Source organism: Sabethes cyaneus, chromosome 1, assembly GCF_943734655.1.
Source record: "Sabethes cyaneus chromosome 1, idSabCyanKW18_F2, whole genome shotgun sequence".
Lineage (NCBI taxonomy): Eukaryota > Metazoa > Arthropoda > Insecta > Diptera > Culicidae > Sabethes > Sabethes cyaneus.
The window spans coordinates 94,680,783-94,701,481 of NC_071353.1; the positions used below are offsets into that span (position 1 = coordinate 94,680,783).

Here is a 20,699-nt window from a genome sequence, read left to right on the forward strand (position 1 = left end):
AATATGCAAGTAATTAGCTATTTTTCGACCATTAATCTTTCAACTCGCTCGAGATTTCATCATTTATAAACAAAGTGACATAATTTAACTACTTTCATTCAAATCTAAATTGTTCTAACACATGTTACCGCTAGCAGGTAAGCAGAGAAAAAATGAATCACGAGGGCAACCAATGCAGAGCATTTGAATCAAATACAAAGGGGTACGCCTTGACAATTAAAACGATTGTCAAACACCATAAAGCAGCATGTTTGAAGACAACATTGTTTGCATAGCATTTTAAAACAACTCTAAATTCTTGACTCCCAGATGCATAATTTAATTGATTTACGATTGATGGTTATTATTATGTATGTTCGTATTAAAAGCAATGCATTCTTTTCTAAGTTTATCAAACCCAACATTTAATACTCTTACCCTCCAATACAAATTGTGGACGAATTAACCCTCTGTAGGCCGAATTGGGTTCAATTATATAGAAAAGCTGACGAATAGACGGAATTTTTAACAGTAAAAATACAAATCATTCTTTCATGCTTAAAATTAAAGTTTACTTTTTTATGTCTCAATTTATTCTAAAATTAAATACCGATAGATGCCTCTTAAAAATTGGTTTACAAAATAACAAACTAATTGGCTACTTATAACAACCAGTTTTTATATGGTCTAAAAGTTGCGCGGACACATAGAGGGTTAATAAAGATAGGATAAAAAATTTCTTTAAAACGGGAGAGTGTCACATAGGGAACATACCCTTTTATGCTGCCTTCCTTTCGGTACACATAAACCTTCGCCAGCTATTCTGACTGTTGATGTTTTCGATATTGTGAGGGGTTACAAAATATTGTACATCAACGGTTCTTGCCAAAATTTGTAGTTTTTTTATAAACAGTAATTTAAACTATGATAGTTGATTCAGACGTATACAGTTGTATCGATATTGTTCGTGTGAGTTGAGAAACGATGCATTGTTTAAGTTATTGTCAACAAATGAATTAGAATGACTTTTAAATTTAGAATAAGTATGTATTAGAATTAGGAACTGTCTGTGCGATACCATCGAAGACTAGTAAATAAATAAATAAATTGCATTCAAGAAAAGTAAAGTAACAAAAAGAAAACTTACCTCAATGCTACCATGATTTGATTAGTTCTGGTATATCGTAAAAAATTGAGAACTTATGTGTAAGACATTGTGCCTTGCAGCAATTTCACGAGTCCTACGCAATTTCATATTTTAATAATAATTAAGTATCCTGTACTTACAAAATACATTGAAAATATGCTTGTCAAGCAAGGAGCGGTGCAGTGGGGAGGCAATAACAAAGAACTGGTGGCTCAAATAGCTAAATTGCAAGCATGTGTGGGACACGCAGAAAATAACCACGCTAATAATATTCGCGTGGGAGTCTAAAAAGGTGAAGTCTCCGCAATACAAAAACCGATTGAATCCACCTACTGGTGATAGGAACCTTTGTTATACCATCTTATTTGTCATTTGAGTTAAAAATCGACAAGTCTTCGGAACATAATTCAACTCTTGTTAACGTTGTGTTAGATATTATCAATGCGTATTTAATATACAGTGGGATTTCGAATTTGGCGCTATTTGATTTTGGCAACAAAAGTATCCGTTTTTGGCAACACAAAATATTTCACTTCCAAAAATATGCTTAAATATCAGTCAGTTCCCGCGTACATTCTTTAAATGACGAAAGAATGATGCGCTTAGTGTGTTCATGAAAAAAAGTTTGCGATTATAAAATTCTTCGAGCAAAAATATTTGTATTGTCGTAAGACTACGTCTTACCGCAGGTTATCAAAAACTTACTTGTACCGGACGGATAGCTTGTTCGACGGACTTTTTATACATAAAATGGCTGCAATCATTGACTAATAATATTTTGGAATTTTAAACATGTTTACATTCAATTTTTTCATATCAAAAAAGGGTCTTGATTTTGGCATGGTTTCGATTTTGGCAACATTTTTTTCCCGTGTGGTTGACTTACCTCCGCGGCCATTATTCTGATCTATTGTGGTGTGCCCTCTTTAAATTTATGCCATGCCGTATCAGTGAGCCATCAAAGTTTGATGAACCACCTCTACTACTGTCGGCATTTATCCCAATCAGATGATGCATTTCGTATGAAATCTATAACCTGATTAAGAGCAGCATTCCAAATATCACAGGGCACCCCTTATCAAGGTATATACGTCGTTTCTGATATAGTGCAACACAGGCGTACAACAAATGTTCGGCGCTTTCAATCTCATGATTACAAAAGCGACAGTTAGCTTAATTAAGTTTACAGATGAGTTTCAAGTGATACTTACAAGGACAATGTCCTGTTTTTGTGATTGAAGAGCATTTGGCTTTATAAAACGTTTTAATTGCCGGGAATTCGAGGTAATATGCCAGTTAGACTGTACCTTTAGGCAACATAGGCAACATAGGCGACACACATTTGTTGCCAAATTCGAAATCCTACTGTACTATGCAATTGTATTCAATATACTGAATAGCTTAATGGAAAATGTGTCTTTCTAACGAAAGCAATAAAAAATCGTGTGCAAAATTATTGAGCAGTTATTGATATTTAAGAAACCCTACTCTGGATTCTCTGGAAAATTGAAGAAAAAAAAATGATTTTAATATAGCTGCCATTTTGATCATTTTTCATCTTTTTTATGTGTCCATGTCCGCCGGTTCGGCACAACAGAGGGATGAAATCGGAGATCTCCACTGCTGACGGTTATCCTCGTCTACAGCCCGAATGTCGTTGGCTAGGCTGCGTCGCCATGAGCCTCTGGGTCTGCCTCTTCTACGCTGTTCTTGTGGATTCCAGTCTTGAGTGCTTCTCTGCAAACCTCGTCCGCTCCTTTCCTCAAGGTGTGTCCGATCCACTTCCACCTACGTTCACGAATTTCTGTGGCTAACGGCCGTTGATGACACCGACGATTGAGTTCCTCATTGGATATCCAGTTATCAGGCCACCAGGCACGAATGATGTATCGCTGGCAGCGGTTAATGAATACCTGCAGTTTTTGCGTTGGCTCCGCTGAGACGCACCACGTTTCGCAGGCATACTGCAGTACAGATTTAACGTTTGAATTAAAGATTCGGGTTTTCGTACGTAGAGTGATCTGGTTTGAGCGCCAAATGTTTCGCAGACCTGCAAAGGCACCCCTGGCCTTCCTGATCCGTGTGGCTATATCAGTATTGGTAACACCATCGGGCGTTGTTTGGCTACCATGATATTGAAAGGCGTCTATCTGCTCAACTTGTTGTCCCGCTACTGTGAAATTAATGGAATTGTCTGTGTTCACTACCATAGACATAGTTTTCGCTACATTGACTGTGAGACCTGCTACCTGGGAGCTCTCGGAGAGGTTATCTAACTTGCTCTGCATATCGTTTCGGCGTTGTGCGCGCAATACAATGTCGTCGGCTAGGTCGAGGTCATTTAGCTGATTCATCTTTAGAGGATTCCAAGGCCATCTCCGATTTGGTCTACTGTCAATTGCTCCAACTAATATCTCATACATAACGATGAGAAACAGAAGCGGGGATAAAATGCAGCCCTGTCTCACGCCAGCAGTAACCCTTATGGGATCGTACAACAAACGGATATCACCGTTGACGGCGGCGGTTTCTCCTTGTTCAGCTAGGGAGTTAGTCCAGGCTCTCTTGTCCTGCCTACAAGCACGTTTAACAGCCCTCTCCAGTTCGGCGTATCGTTGACGGGCAACTGTCTTAGCCGATCTGGTCCGCGCTTGCTCAATGCCGGCTTTCGCCTCTCTCCGCTCGTCGATCTTCCTCCAAGTTTCATCCGAAATCCACTCCCTCCGCCCGCTGCGCGCTTTGCCGAGGGTTTCATCACTGGTCGTGATGAAGGCGTTCTGGATGCCGGTCCACTGCTCTTCGACGGTTCCACCAGGTGGCAGCTCCGAGGCTCGAGATTCAAGTTGTTCGACAAAGGCTCTTTTTATCTCAGGATTCTCCAATCGGCGGACGTCGTAGCAGCACCCAACTTGCTCCTCCCGTCGTTAAACACGTGCGACGCGCAGACGTATCTCAGCGATAACAAGATGGTGGTTGGATGCAATATCAGCGCTGCGTTTGTTGCGTACATCGAGAAGGCTCTTTCGCCTTTTTCGGCTGATGCAGATGTGGTCGATTTGGTTTTCTGTTCGTCCGTCGCGGGAGACCCACGTGACTTTATGTACTGGTCTGTGGAGGAAGAGCGATCCACCAATGACCATGTTGTTATTACCACAGAATTCTGTAAACAGCTCCCCGTTTTCGCTCATCTTTCCTAGGCCATGGCGTTCCATAACGCGTTCAAGGTCCGCGTTGTTTGAGCCAATCGTCGCGTTGAAGTCGCCCATGTGGATTTGGATGTCCCCTTCGGGATTTTCTCAACCACGCCGTTCAGCTGGCTGTAAAAACTCTCTTTCTCCTGCAAGTCGGCAGCATCTGTTGGCGCATAGCATAGAATTGCTGTAAGGTTCCTAACCCGTCTTCTGAATCTGGCAACGATTATTCGCTCATTTATCGGTTCCCACTTCATCAGGGCCGCATGTGCCCCTGGACTCAGAAGGAATCCAAATTCGCAATGACCTAAGTAAGTTCCGAAATAAGTGTAAGTGAAGTGTAAGTACAGAAATAATTTATGTGCATAAATGGGTGTACATGTACAGGCAAGAAGTAAAAGATTCATCTCGTTCCAAAAGCTTGAGTACTTGCGGTTATTTTGCTTTAAAATTGAAATAGTCGACCTGTGGTGTAACCGCACCTTTCTGCTGGTTCAAAACTATCTTTTGACGTAGGACTACGTTTTTGTTTACTATACTGGGACTGGGTAACACTTTGTGAAAACGAAAATAGAAGTGTAACATTTGAATGAAAGATTTCAAATTGTAATTACTTCTGAAATACTGTATGAAACTCCTTTCCTCTATAGGAGGGGGGCTCCCATACAAATTTCCTCATAACTTGAGAACTAATCAAGCAAAATGAACCAAATTTGGCATGTGAGGGATTTTGGAGGTAAGAATTTTTTCTATGGTGTACTGAGACCACTTCCCCTTCTAAGAGGGGGACTCCCATACAAATGTAATACAAATTTCCTCATAACTCTAGAACTAATCAAGCAAATGGAACCAAATTTGGCATGTGGGGGTTTCTGGAGGCATGAATTTATTTTATGATGGTTTGAGACCCCTCACCCCTGTGCTAGGAGGATAAGGACCAGTGCTGTTAATATTCATCAGCATAGTGTTCAAACTTCTGGATTATCAGTCTACCTTGCATTGAAAATCTGCTTGCTTTGATCAAACGTACATAATAACTAAATGCAGCAAGCATGAACTTCATGCACGAGAATATACAATATCAGCGCCCTGTGATATTGTAACAAACTGATATTCACGTTTGAGCAGTGAAAATCAATAAAAAAAATTTATGTTATTATTTAGCATCTATTGCGTTCAGCTGTTGGACATAAGATTTTTCTTTTCATTTACTGCATTTAAAATTGTTTTTTTCCTGAAGTGAATATCACCTTCTGGATTTGAAAATCATTTTCTCCTGTTCTATTTTCACGATATATTGAACTTGTATACTATGATGAAAATCACTGTGCAGTTGTACATACGAAACTCAGAGGCATAAAAAACAATGTATGCTAAGAAAAAAGATTTTCTGTTTTGTTTGAAATTCGGTGATAATTAAAGGCCCTGTAAGGACTCTCATACAAATATAACAGAAATGTTTGCGTGTGTGCCATATTTTCTGCTATGTAACAAGCGGTAAGGTGTGAAAGTAAACTAGTTAAATCTTCTCGTAGCAAAAGATAGTGAATCGACGCCGCTAACTTACGTGCCTGTTGCCATTCATGTCAAAAGAAAAGGACATTCGCATGGCACGTCATATTTACGATGAACGTCATTTGGCTTTAATGTTACTTGTAACCAATGGCCCTTATAAATGCCACAAGGGACTTAAAGTAAGATTATTGGAACATGTCAAGCTACGCTTAATCATATTTAATACAATAATCTGTGGGCTGGTCATTCATTACTATCTCAACCTTTATGATGTACACAAGTGATTTTTAAAAGAAATTTCTATATCTCAATGGTTGCAGGCGTTGTACTTATGAACCCCCGTCCACGTATTTTCAAAGCCACCATTGCATTCAATGAAGAATTGAACCTGAATTTTGTGCTCTTCTCTTTTAAACATTCACTAAACTATGGCACACACAGATTCTTATAAACATACATATGCCAGAAATGCAGTTTACATTAGTCTTCGATCTGATTATCTGATATAGTCCTACGTCACCCTTTCGTACAACGTTTAGGGCTGTATACCTTGTAGTTTTTCGATTATTAAGGTGTAATTAGTCATCATCGATTCTGAAAATATCAAAAGCAGTTTTGTGTTTGAAACAAAAATTTTGTTCATGAAAATATATTCGCTGTGTTCAGATTGGCAAAAAGAATGCAGTGAAAAAACAAACTGTGTAAAAAACTTGAGGGTATTTTATTTTCCAATTTCCAATTTGTGTCTAACATTTCGGAAGAAAAGATTTGGATTACACTTGGAAACGCTGGTCACTCTTCTTCTGATCGTTGAAGCACCAAGGTTTAGAGTTTCTCCTGATCCAGAATTCCTCGCATTCGTTGGACATTCGCTGCTCACTGTGATAACGTTTGTCGCCACCGCACCCATCAGTTCGGAAGAGATAATCTTGAACAGTGATGGCCAAACTGCGGCCCACGGGCCGCATGTGGCCCTTTGGGATAATTCGTGCAGCCCGCGGACTGATTTGAAAGATGGTGGACTTGGGAGAAAGTTTTTTCATGACATAGGAGTCCCTCAGTTTAATCGTTATGCCACGTGCATGTTGTGAATCTGAATGCTTTCCGTTTTAAATCTTATGGTGATTTCTAGAAAATGGTTTTTGTTGTCGCCTATTATACATTTTGTTATGCACAGGAATGGCCAGAGATTATTGCGACCCGCGGCATTCATGGGCAATCTGATTTGGCCCGCACCATGCCTATGCCTGGGCACCACTGATCTAGAATATGAATGATCCTACAAGATACTAGTTAATTAATAAACTACAATTTTATTATTTTAGCTAATAGTTTTTTTTATCCCTTGTGTGAACTCATCACTGTGACCAGTACTGTTGATCAATTGTGAAATCGCCCGGGTTTATGCACTGGATTTCTTTTTATTTATTACAATCGCTATTGAGTAAGCGATATGCTTATCATTAATTCTATCAGTAACTTTTGCACTGGCAAGACGCTTCACAGTGGTAATATATAATTCAGTTCGAGAGAACGGAACGGTAATTTGATATGTACATATAAGCTGTATCTATTCTACTACTTAATATCATAAGTCCAAATGTTCTTTAACCAAATATTTTTCTGGAAATAAATGTAATGATTTGTATGAATATTGGGAAATATTGTTAAGAAATAGTAGACTATGATGTCGACTATGATATTTTTTGGCTAACTAAGTATATACATTATAGGACACAACATCCAAGGGCCGAAATATAAATTTGTGTAAACAGAGTATATGAGAGTTATCAAAAGAGTTGCATTTATTAATTTGTTATGACGATGATGACCAAAATGTGGTTTAATGTTTGTGCTGATTTCAATTGTCTTGATTTGTAAATATTGAATTGTGCATTCCCTCTGCCAATATATACTCTTTAAGTAATTAAATTACAATTTGGTAAGCCAACAAAAACCATAGTTCCCTGTTTGTTTACTTTTCTTTTTTAGGCATACGCCTCCGTCATACTAAAACACAAATGTTAATTCTGCATTTTTTCCGCCCGGCAGAATACCTTCCCAGGAAACCCTCAGGATAATATGCTTAATGCGATTCAGTTCCCCTTCGATTTGTTTTGTTTTGACGAATCTGTTGAATGTTTACACATTCATATAATTTTAAGCAAATTATAAACGTTTTCTGTAATGTAAGTCAACACACTGAGAGTAGAAATTCTTTGTATTTTATTTGTTCGAGGGTATTGTCAATTGTACGGTGAATTGATTAAATCCGACAGGATGATAGATATGAATGCTGATTGCGTTTGCGTTTTATTCGAGTGTGTCAAATAGAATATCAGCGGTCTACAATTCTGCATGACTTCGATGTTGAATAGTATCAAGTCATTGCCACGAGATGAATTCTACGCTTCTTCCTTGTACATGTAAGGAAACAAAAGGTAAGGGGGCCCGGCGGGATAACACGAACTACCTCGATTTCGATAAGAAATCCTTATAAATTTTACAAATATGATAGTACGCTTTATTCGCTATAAAATGTGGCACTCGGATGTTTCGTACAGTCAAAATTAGAACCAAACAAATTTTTCGTTTGTTGTAACCTCGTGTGATCAAACCCGGAGGGCCAAGTATCATATACCAATCGATAGGGCTCGACGAATCAAGCAATCTCTCTCTCTCTCTCTCTCTCTCTCTCTCTCTCTCTCTCTCTCTCTCTCTCTCTCTCTCTCTCTCTCTCTCTCGTGTTTTTTTTTTATTTTACGAGAAGGGAAATCTGCTGAGCACCTTAGAAGATACACACAAAACAAGTTAGAAAATAATGTTCATGGAAAGTAGTTGTTTAAGAGTACTGTAAACGTACTTTGAAAATAAGTGTCGTTATTATTAAGGTTTTGAGATGTTTTGTGATAACATGAATTTATTTAACAGCTCATATCAAATGAATAATGTTGTTGGGGTTTGTCACCGTAAAATTCTATATATTACTCTTGTTGACTTTTTCGGTGAGAAATAAGAACTAAAATGTTTTCAGCGGACGTTTCGACTTACTATGCTTCAGTCATTTACTACGCCTAAAACATGATCACATTTATTTAAATATTTACACAATTTACTATTGTCAAGACAAACTTACGTTGAACATCTATTCTCACTGCCTCGTCCTTTATAACTATTACTAACTAACCTATCGTTTCTTCCTTTCTTCTAGTAGTCGTAGTTTAGTCATTAGTCCGTTGTATGTGTCGTTGAAATTCCCGCATTCTCGTTGTAAATTAACTGTCCGTTCTTGTCCTCTCATTTTAATATGGAACATCTCTGCTGTAAGTCTAGTATCTTTATTTTCAATTTTCTCTAGAATGCGCGTTTTTTCGAAGTCAAAAATATGTCCTTCTTGAATTGTATGTAGTGCTAATCCCGTTCTAGCTTCTGATTTTTTAGCGTCATTTTTATGTTCCGCTATTCGTGTATCTAGCCTTCTGCCTGTCTGCCCTATGTATTCCCTGTTATCTCCTGCTCCACACGGTATAGAGTATATAACATTTTTTTGTTTTGTAGATGGAATCGGGTCTTTTAGCTTACTGAAAATTTTGTTTTTTATTTTGTCCCTAGGTTTTGTAGCAACTATTAAATTATTCTTTTTTAACGTTTTTGATATTTTTTCACTTAGGCCTGGTACATATGGTGTGGACATATATTTTACTTCTACATCATTTTTAACTACATTCTCGATTGTGTTATAGTGTTTATGTACGCGCTGTTTTAACAATTTTCGTGTGAACCAATCCGGATAACTGTTGCCTTCTAAAATTTTTGTTGCTGTCTGTATTGCTGCCGGACGATCATTTATGTTTGTTAGTTTAATTGCCCTATCATATAATGCAATTACTGTGTTACATTTATGTTGAAACGGACTTTCTGACGTATAATCTAGATATCTTCCATTGGTTTGTTTGGGCAGCCAATTTGTCCGAACCTTTCCATTTTCCCGAGTTAGCATCATATCCAGAAACTTGATCCTACCTTGCTGTTCTCTTTCTATGGTAAACTCAAGCCGTTCATGAAATGCATTAAACGTATCCAAGATTGCTTGGATATGCTCTTCTTTAGCAACACACAAACAGTCATCCACATATCGGCGGTAGTATAGAAGCGGAACCTGCTTTCCTTGTAGTGAGTGCGTACTCTCCTGTTCTAACCTTTCCATTACTACGTTAGCAATCACAGGCGAGAGGGGACTCCCCATTGGTACCCCATAGTGTTGCTGGTGGTAGTGTCCATCATACACGAAGTAAGTCGATTCCAACACTAGCTTTACCGCTGCCAAGAAGCTCGTTCTGTCGATGTTTGTATTTTTGTTTATCGCATTCCACCTTTCGTCTAAGCAGTCCAACGCAAGCTCAATTGGCACGTTAGTGTATAGAGACTTAACGTCCAATGAGAACAAAATACCGTCGGTAGGGAATTCTTCTCGCGTGATCTCGTTTGCAAATTCGAAGCTGTTCCTCACATGATGTATGGTTTGTCCAACAGTGCTGCTTATGGCATCGGTCAGCATTTTTGCCAGGTTGTACGTTGCAGAACCGATAGTAGACACTACTGGTCTTAGTGGTCTGTTTTCTTTGTGTATTTTGGGTAACCCGTATATGCGAGGCGGCTCGCTGCTGGACATTTTGAGTTTTGCGTGTATGCGTTTTTCGATGTACTTTTTCTCTAGCCACTCGTCCGCAAAAGCATTAACTTTCTTCTGAATTTTGTTTGTTGGGTCGGTTTGCAGTTTCTGATACGTGGTTTGGTCCTCTAGCATTTCACTCATTTTTTCCCGATATTCTTGTGCAGACAAGATAACGGTTTGGGTACCCTTGTCTGCTTTCGATATTAGCAATTCTGGGTGCTCTTTGAGAAATCCCTTGCTATGTTGTGCGTCTTTCCGAATCCAATCATTTTCATGATTTCGCGGTTGCATTTGGTAGTTAATGTGGTTAACCATGATGTTCGAGATTTCTGCTCTAATATCGTCCGCATTCTGCTTGAATCTTATGCTTTTTTCAATTTCTGACGCTACCTCTATGTATGGAGTATTTTGCTTGTTCTGTATATTGAAGTTTGGGCCAAGCATTAAGATTCGTTCTAAGTACGGTGGGATCTGTGTGTTAGTGGTGTTTACTATCCACTCTGAGTTTCCAGTTAGTGCGCTTACTTTGCGGGATTTTAGTGTTTCTATTTTCCTCTTCTCTTTCGTCTGGACGATGTTGCATACCACTGCGCACTTCGTGTTGATAGTTTGTTTTACTTTTAGCAGATCAGCGCTCTCGTACACACTACCCATTTTCAACACAAGAAAGTCTTTCTTCTTTTTCAACTCCACTACCGTTCGCTTCGCGTCTGCTATCATGATGCTTAGTATTCGTATTTTTTCGTAGTTTGCGGTTTCGAATAATATTTTTATTTCCGTAGGACTACGTCTTACCGCAGGTCGCCAAAAACTTACTTGCACCGCACGGATAGCTCTTGGCGGATTTTGTAAACATAACAAGGTTGCAATCGTTGGTTAATAACATTTTGTTAATTTCTAATGCAATTAGAATTCAATTTTTTCATATCAAAAAAGGGGTTCAATTTTGGCAACATAGGCGATACGCATTTATTGCCAAATTCGAAATCAAACTGTACTGGAAGTAGTAGTTGTAGCTTATGCTAAAACAACGTTTTAAAATGATATGAAATCTTTCAATTGTTGTTTCATTAGACTTAAATTTTTTACGCTTTCCTGGTAATAGAAAAGTTCTGATGTACGTAATGTTATACTATTCTATAACAAGCTGTGTTGCTTGGGAAGACAACTCAGGAAGTGGGGTAAGGTATCCCGACCCCCCTACTGGGGCGTGAGGATCCAGACCCACTAGAACCCTACTCGAGTCTCCAGCCTCAATCCCTCCTGGCGCCACCTTATGGGTATTACTTCAGGGAGGGGCTATTGTGCTTAACGCACTCGCTTAGAAAACTACTGGACTATGGTAGTTAGTGTGTTTATTCGCCGTTGATCGGCTCTCCAGCGGTTTTGTAGCTGAAGTACAATCTGGGTAGCAGCCGCATTGACCACTCCCCAGACGTCCGAGCTACAGCTACATCCTTTGGACTAAGTTATTCGGAGTAGTGTCCTGTAGGCTCACTGCCATCATGTTGCTTCTCGCGCCCACAAAACGAGGGCATATAAAGAAAACATGTTCTGCAGTTTCTTCTACATCCACGTGTTCGGGACACGCGGGGGACTCCGCATGTCTGAACTTGTGCAGATACTGTCTAAAACAACTGTAGCAGTATCATTTCAATATGCGTAATTAATGTAGCACTTCAGTAGTTAAACGGGAATGCATAGTATCCAAAAGCTTTTTATTTAAGATATACGAATAATTATATTAATAATTATTCGTAGTTATTTAATTAGTGCAACAAATTCGTTGCGCTAAAATATAGAATCGGTTGTCGGCCTAATGTCGAAACCCCTAAAATTTCTCTCCCGTGCAGCTACTCTTAAATCCGTTGAGACAGAACTGAAGGGGAAGCAACGAAAGATGCTTCGTAGAAAGGTGGAGAGAATCAGATAGAGCCAAGTTGAGTTGCCGAAATGAAACAGCTAGCAGGATTGTAGATTCCCGAATTGACCCGACGAAGTTAGCGGGAAATGAAGTCACCTTCCCTTATCTGAGGATCAAAATGATCGTTCATTTCGTCCTAGACCGTAAAGCATTTCGGAAGTGTCCCAGTAGTCTGTTGTCCGCGCTTTTTCCTTCGAATTAAATAAGGCAGTGCTAAATTGGTATAATTGTAGTGTGCGTAAATTTGGAGTGCGCCAAAAGTTAGAAGCCGCACGGCTACGATTTCATTACAGCACAACGAACGAGAGGAGAAAAGGACAGCGAAAGACGCATCGACATAATTCGGACGAATTTTCCCGGCGCACGCTATTCTGCCGGTCGACACGTGGATCGCCCAACATCCACATATTGAGGCATCGGACGGACCGGAGTTCTCCGATCGAGTTATCCCGGAAAGCGGCACTAAGCAGTTTTAGTTTCCATCTGTAAAAAGCATCGAGAAAGTTAATTCCCGCCTGTGAAGTCATCTAGCATCGCATCGTAGTTTTTGCCGTACCGCATGTGATCGCACATCAGCCGACGGTAGCGATCGCCTAGCAGCAGCCGACGCTACGTAAGCCACCAACAGCAGCAACAGTTAAAGCTCTGGTGAGTCGTATCTATTCATTCATTGTTTAAAGGGCGCGTCCTAGAAGTACGCCATAGCGCGATAACCGTGAGTTCACGAGGTTAGTCCGTTCCGTTATACCGTGATCACGAGTTTCCATTGATATAGTTTGAGGTTGGGGTCGGCATGTAACCGCGTGCACGCGTTACCGAAAGTATGATCGCCGCTCCAACCAGAATTGTCTAGACACCGTACAAATTAATAGTGACGTCACTGCAGAATTTGGAAGCAGCTGATTGAAGTTGGATTGAAAGTACATGGGTCGATAGAGCACAGTAGGGAGAGAAAAACGCACACACCGATAGAAGTTAGGCCTAGAAAATAAGATACACAAATATGAATACATACACACGTTAAAGCATGCATGCAGAAATCAAATAATTTAAATACAAACCGTTTTCCGTGTAAATAAAATGTTTTCCTAGGATAGTCAAACAACGTGTTGTTCTTGTAGTGAAGTTAGTTACGGTTTAATGTGTTCACGTCATTTCGTTTTCGTTTCGTTTAGTTTAGTTCGAGTTTATTCGTGCCGTGAAGTTTTTGAATGAACGGCAAATCGTTTTTGAGATGCTTTCGCCGTCTGGTGGCAAATAGCGACATTGCCAGTGATGATAGCTTTTAAACTTATGGTGTTTCTTACCGCGAGCTTTCGTTTCGTGTCGTTCGGCATTGAAGATTTATGTTAGGTGATAAAAGGGTAGTGTACCCGTTTTTGGTGGCTTAATTTAGGTAAGCCTATCTGGTTCGATCCTGATTCCTTTCGAATTAGCAATCTTAGACTGACCCTAGGGGAGTCTCACCGGGCAAACACAACGTGGCGTGCAGTCTCCCTTACGGAGTGGCGCTTAAGCTGCACGCTGAATAGGGATCGACCAGGGCCGGCTACACAACCATGCCCTGACAAAATCTATGTCAGGTGGAAGTTGACTTCGCCGTGGCGCCTATTGATCCACCCGGATACGTCCGGGATAAGTCGATGTGTCCACCAGCCTTTGCTGGAATCAGACCATGCCCGCTGCTATGTGGTCATCGTGGCCGATCTTGTGGTACTCTGTATGCCTCAAGTTCCACGTTGGTTGAAGCACTCTACGTCTTCGCTGATGATGATGCCAGTAGGCATCATACCCGCTTAGACGCAGATTGCATCATGTGAAACTGTACGATACGCTCTAGCCACTCTCAAGCACTTGAGACGATAGGCACTTTCCAGGTTACCTAGGTAGCGCCGGCCCGCCATACCTAAGTATGGATCGGAACACGTTGGCTAATAGCCGTCGCTTGCTGCCATATACCGCAGAGCTATTAAACATCATACGAGACAATGCCGAAATAGCTGTTGAAGCCTTCTTGCAGGTATAGTCGACGTGGCTCCCGAATTTGAGCTTGTCGTCGACCATGACTCCCAGGAGTTTTAAGGACCGCGTTGACGAAATGGTGCTGTCTTCGACGCTGATCTTTGCTTGCTGCACCGACTTGCGATTGTTCACCTCGATAACCTCCATTTTGTGATGCGCTAGCGCCAGTCTCCTGGAGCGCATCCAATCTTCAACAATACTTATAGAGTTGGTGGCCGTCAACTCAACCTCTCTGATAGATTCACCGTAGACTTACAGGGTGATATCGTCCGCAAAACCGACAATCACAACCCCTACCGGAAACTTTAGCTTTAACACCTCGTCATACATGACGTTCCACAACACCGGGCCCAGTATAGAACCATTCGGAACCCCTGCGGTGATTGGAACGCACTTCTGAGCCTCCTCCGTATTGTAGCGACGCTATTAAACGCATTTCTCATGTCGAGTGAGACAACTGCGCAATAGCAGATACCAGTCCTCTTGCGCTGGATTGCCACCTCGGCTGTCTTAGTGACAGACAAGATGGCATCCACTGCAGATTTGCTCTTTCGGAAGCCGAATTGGTTCCTTGACAAACCGTCTGTACCCTCAGTGTAATGTACAAGTCTGTTAAGGATAACCCTATCCAGCACCTTGCCGGCGGTATCGAGCAGACAGATCGACGAGGGGACCCCCAGAGGTTTTCTCGGCTTCGGCAATAGGACCAGGTTCTGTCACTTCCATCTGTCCGGGAAGTGGCCATCTTCCAGGCATCTACTCATTACTACCCCATTACTCCAAACTCATTACCGTCGCCCACGTTACTTTGGATGTTCGGCATGGAGGCCGACCATCTTACGCTATGGTCTGAGATACTGGATCGTCGGTCGTGTGACCACTCAGCGGCCTGGGGCCAGGACCTTGGCTCGTGCCGCGGAAAGAGGCCCTTCAAGATCCGTTCCAGCATCTCTGGCGATCACTCTGCGGGCGCCATCACGCCGTTGGTTTTTGCCATTACGGCTCTGTAGCACATAACCTTTCAAAGTAGGCTCGTTTGCTAGTTTTTATCCCACTCTTAAGCGCTGCGCGTGCAACAACAAGTGCTACTCGACATTCAGACCTGCCTTCGTCCGAACGAGCTCTTTGCATAATTCTCCTCGCACGAAAGCACGCTCCACGGAGTTCTGCAATTTCATCTGTCCACCAGTAAGCCGGTGACCTGCCATACCTAGGTCGGCCTTTCCTAGGCATGGTAGCGTCACACGCTCGCGACAGTACCTCATCCAAACGATCAGCGTTCGGATCGGGCATACCGCGATCACCACACTCTCTTCGGATCGCTTCCACAAATACTTCGGGATCGAAGTATGATGTCTTTCATCCACGGGTGGTTGGAGTGTCGGCTCTACTCGCCGCCTCGTTATCTGACCAACACCATAGCGGCCCGCCTGATGGTCACTGTGAGCGTAGCCATTATCTACCCTTCAGTCTCCTATCAGACCAGGGCTGTCGAATGTCACGTCGATGATAGACTCCGCACCGTTCCTACTGAAGGTACTTGTGGTGCCGACGTTGGCCAGATCTACGTTGAGCTTTGCCAGAGCCTCAAGCAGAACCCGACCCCTATGGTTCGTGCGATGACTTCCCCACTCAACCGCCCAAGCATTAAAGTCGCCCGTTACAACCACCGGCCTCAGACCAGTCAGCAGAACAGATACTCGGTCTACCATCCGCGTAAACTGCTCGATAGGCCAACATGGCGGAGCATAACAGCTGAAGTAGAACACTCTACCCACTTTGGCAACCGCAAATCCCTCGTCTGTAGTTGACACAACCTCTTGAATCGGGAACCTGCTTGTCGTCCATATAGCCGCCGTCCCGGACCTATCCGAGACCCAGCTGCCGTTTCCATTGTAGACGCGATATGGGTCCGAGATGATGGCAATGTCCGTTACCGACTCAGAAACTGCTTGATGTAGCAGCTGCTAAGCCATGCTGCAGTGGTTCAGATCATGAACACGCGTCCTATGATGCACCTGGAGGATGCACTGGAGCCATCAGGTCGGAAATGTGGGCCGGAAGAGATCGTTGTAGGTTACCATTTACCGGATACAGGTTTAAAATTTCACCTCTTTGAAACTGTATTAATGATTGACAATTAGCTGGTGGCCTAGAAAACGGATCTTTTGCTGCTGCAAGAAGTACTCTATCAGGTGGAAGTCAGGTATTTTGATTCTGAGTCTTAGTATAGTTCGAGTTACGGAGTTGCTGTTGTTGTTTCGATTATTACGATTTGTGCTACGGTTATTATTGGAGTATTAGCTGTTGGATCTGAAGTTCACGTTGTTATTATTGATATTTCTGCGGTGATTGTTGATGTTATTGTTGATATTTCTGCGGTGATTGTTGATGTTATTGTTGATATTTCTGCGGTTGTTGTAGTTGTTTTGCCTAAGGTAGTTATGTACGTTATTATAGTTGTTATGTGCGACGTTACGATTCCTGTTGTAATTATTATTATTGCTTCGTTGGTTGATGTAACGAGAATCTACATGCCTTCGATTTCGCCTCCTTCTACTTCTAGCTTGCTCAGCTCTTCTTTCCTGCCCCAGACGAAGTAATTGCTTTTGATTGTACTCAAGCCACGATGCTTTCCATGCCTTCTTATTGCCCAAAAATAGCCATCCAGAGTTGTCAGCCATATTTTCATTTTTATCGCCCGCGTTTAATTCGGCATTCAAACTTGGGCCCTCAGCCGGCGGCGTAGGCAAATGTAAATTACTTTTATGAGCCACTGCAATATTTGTAGATAGTATCTTCAACTCATCGAGAATTTCCAGCCCTATCGTTCGGTAGTGCTGCACAGTTGAGTTAGCCGCCATATCAATCGTAACAGTAGAATCCGTGACGACATTGATTGCATCGAAGATACTACATCTTTATTCGATGTCTGCATAGCCAAATCGACCAATGACAGCAGGTGGTTTTTTATTCCACTAACTAGGCCAGTAGTAACAGCACTCTTATACGCCGTCAGCTCTTTTTCCACGTCACCGAGAAACGCTTCAATGCGATCCATCGCTTCGTGAATTATATGCTCATTATTTTGCTGACTCATGCGATGAACGACCTCCGTGTTACTGTTTATATTTTCACAGTGCTGGGACTGTTGATTTACCAGCGCTTTGATGTCAGTTTATGGTGATTAGCGCTTGGCAAGTGTTGCAGCAAGTCAGGCTATATGACAGCTATATTTTTTTCTCTTCTTCGTAACGAGCCGCGCTGAATCGAAACACCTACGCATGCTGCATGAAAGCCACGATTGCAGCCAATGCGAACCCACAAAGCTTCTTCAGTGGTTGAATCTGATTGGCAAATTTCACAGATCATTGTCACTTCACTTCACTTGACTTCACAAACAAATTAATTAGGTTCAAATTAATTACGCAGGTCTGTGTTATCCAAACTTAAACGTTAAGCACGGTGAATATTCGCGACGGTTATTAAAACAAACAAACTAAAACACGAGAAACCGGGAGTGGATTCAAAATGCATCCGTACTGCTTGGCGACTCGACGACGACGACTTTATGGCCAGCACTGCCACATCTCCTGCACAATTGGCCCCTTGCAGTCCAGGCCTTATGCCCGTACTCGAAGCATCGGAAGTAAGCCTCCGACTGCTTCAGCACGCTTAGTGGGCATACCGACCGCCCCACTTTTAGCCTAGCAGCTTTCAGTGCTTCGTTTCCGTTCGCCAGCGGAAGTCGTATGGTGGCTACCTGGGTCCCGACAGGACCCTTACGCAGGCGAACCGCCTCGGTTGCCACCACCACTCCACTTTACTCTTTGAGAGCCTGTACGACCTCACACACATCGATGATCTCATCCAGGTTTTTAAGCTGGAAAGTCATTTCTGGTGTGAGAGCACGTACCTGCACTTCCTCCCCAAGCACTCCCTCCGCTATCGACTTATATGCGGAGCTCTTCTTTGTCGCGTCCTTCTGCAACTCAAGGATCATTTCGCCCGTGCGTGAACGGCGGATGCTCCGCGCGTCATCGCCCAGATCCTTGAGTAGGGCATCTCCTCTCATGGCCTTCAGAACCTCCGAGTATTTCGACCCGTCGGTTTTCAGGATAAGAGCGTCATCCTTCTTCGCTCGCTTCGCTGTCGGTTTAGGTGAAGCTTTCTTTTTGGTAGAGCTTCCTCTTTTTTTCTTCTTGGCCTTGACATCGATCCATGGGCCACTCGTCTTGGTGCTTCTCGCTGCTTGATCGGTTGGCTCCACTGACCCCGCTAACCTGAGGGCTTTTACCGATCAGGCGTTTTTTCGGTCCACCAGAGGTGCCATCCCCCGGGGATTGTCTCAGACGCTTGGCAGATGCCTTACCGCTGTTCGTAGTGCTCTCCGTGGCTTCCAGGGCCACGTTGCGACACGCCGTCAACGGGCAGGCATCCGTCTGTACTGACTTCGACGCCTTCACGGTCTTCACCTCTCCTGCACGCGCACGTTTAAATTCACTTTGAAGATTGTTTATCGCTTGGAGGCATATGAAGGATAACTAAAACAGCGTTAACAAACAATTGAATTAAGTTCCGAAGACTGGTCGATTTCTATATGCTCTCTGAAAAATATTAGATTTAGAAAGAAACTATTTTCACATTCCAATTCCAATCATTGCAATCAAAAATAGTCGATTCAGAATTGACTTTTTTTTAGCGTTTTGAGCTAGAAATGCTCATATTAAATGACAAACAAGATGGTATAACAAAGATGGTTTCACCACTAGGTGAATCAAATCGGGTTTTCCTGTTGAATTCGATTAGTTTTTTTCTTATAATTCTGACAGATATGCATTTCGTCTACGATTTGCAGACTTCAACAGTGTTTGTTTTGAAAGAGAGTACACCCATACTAAAAATTATTCCTGGGTCTGAGATTATCCTGAGAACCTCCCACGTCAATAAGACAATCAATGTAAATTTGGATCTAACATAATCTCAATTCAATAATTGTAACGCACTTGACAGCTTAGTTAATTTGCTACCTTCCTGCGTTCAATCGCTATACCTAAAGTGAAGAGTATGAGAAATTAACGAAAATAACGTAAAGAGAAGTGTAGCCAGTAGAGTAAAATAACATCTACTTTTATTTTCAAGATATAACAATTAGTCAAATAGAGAACTAAGTTAAACTATTCCTTCTTTTAGCATGTATTTGAAAATCGCTGAAAAACTAATTCGAATTCATTTAATATTTGTGAAATTATATTTGCAACACTTGCAAATGTTTAAATGAGCCACAATTCGCTTTACATCGTCATGGTCCGTGTTACGTCTTTGGTGATCCTTTTACCCGTCTGATTGTGAACGAGTAATTTTTGACGTTTCAAACATTGATGAAAGATCATAGAAAAATAGACTGATTCATTATATACTTTTTAACGGTCGATAAATGAATGCTAAATCTTGTGTGGAACAAGAGTAGTGTAGTACGTACTATGAAATCAATAGGTTTCATTATTGGTGTGGATGCGCAGAAGATTTTCCGATGGATTGGTGTAAAAATATTTAAAATCGATCTGGAAACCGCCAAGCTATTAGTGCTCCAAATCTTTAATTTTTTCGTGACGGTCGCATTTTCCGATTTTTTTGGAATGACACCCTATTCCAAACCTTGCCGTAAGACGTAGTCCTACGTCAAAGATAGTTTTTTAGTTTATAGTCAATAGTAGTTTTGTTTTTACATTATCGTTTGGCGATTACAAAGAGACAATCCAAAATGGTGTGTTAAGTAAAAGTTTGTTGGTTCTGAAGAAAGTGTGTAGGGTGCTATATCTCTGCATATTTGCATTGGTAAAGCCTAGTATCGACCTGAAAAGAAATGGGCAAAAGGATAGGCCATAAAATACTAAAGAAAAGATTTTCCGTTTGCGATTTCTTTGCCAGTATGCAACTCACAAGAAATATTATTTCACCTTCAGATGGCGCAGTTTTACATACAAGTGAATTGAAACGTCACTTTTCCGTAATATCCGACGCATTATTACCACAAGAATAAAATGACAGGTAGATGCTTGCTTCCAATTGCAAGTTGTCAAAATTTCTTTGGTAAATAGCAGGATTTTTTCTTGAGCTGTTTTCTTTTCAGCAGGATACTAGGCTTAAGAAAAAATGCTTATTAACTTAGGGACTATATACTTCAAAAAGTGCTTCATTGGTGTCACTGTGTCTGGTTTTGCCGTCTGGTATTGTGGCCCAATT

The 20,699-nt window shown here is 41.6% G+C and overlaps 2 protein-coding genes across 2 annotated transcripts; both read right to left on the reverse strand.

Annotated features, from left to right (window-relative positions):
• Window positions 1-6,605: 6,605 nt before the first annotated feature.
• On the reverse strand, window positions 6,606-11,227 carry LOC128745968 (uncharacterized). The gene is made up of 2 exons (XM_053843023.1): window positions 9,809-11,227; window positions 6,606-6,806 (listed from the first exon to the last, which is right to left on the reverse strand). The coding sequence occupies exons 1-2, from the start codon at window positions 11,225-11,227 to the stop codon at window positions 6,606-6,608; spliced, it is 1,620 nt and encodes a 539-aa protein (XP_053698998.1).
• A 5,526-nt stretch (window positions 11,228-16,753) lies between these two features.
• Window positions 16,754-17,317, reverse strand: LOC128745969 (GATA zinc finger domain-containing protein 15-like). Its single transcript, XM_053843024.1, has one exon. The coding sequence runs from the start codon at window positions 17,315-17,317 to the stop codon at window positions 16,754-16,756; it is 564 nt and encodes a 187-aa protein (XP_053698999.1).
• Window positions 17,318-20,699: the final 3,382 nt, after the last annotated feature.

Coding starts and splice junctions, on each gene's coding strand:
- LOC128745968 (XM_053843023.1), bottom strand. CDS start 11,227: ATGATAGCAGACGCGAAGCGAACGGTAGTGGAGTTGAAAAAGAAGAAA. Junction 6,807..9,808: donor TAACTCGGGAAAATGGAAAG/GTTCGGACAAAT, acceptor ATTATCCCAAAG/GGCCACATGCGGCCCGTGGG.
- LOC128745969 (XM_053843024.1), bottom strand. CDS start 17,317: ATGGCGGCTAACTCAACTGTGCAGCACTACCGAACGATAGGGCTGGAA.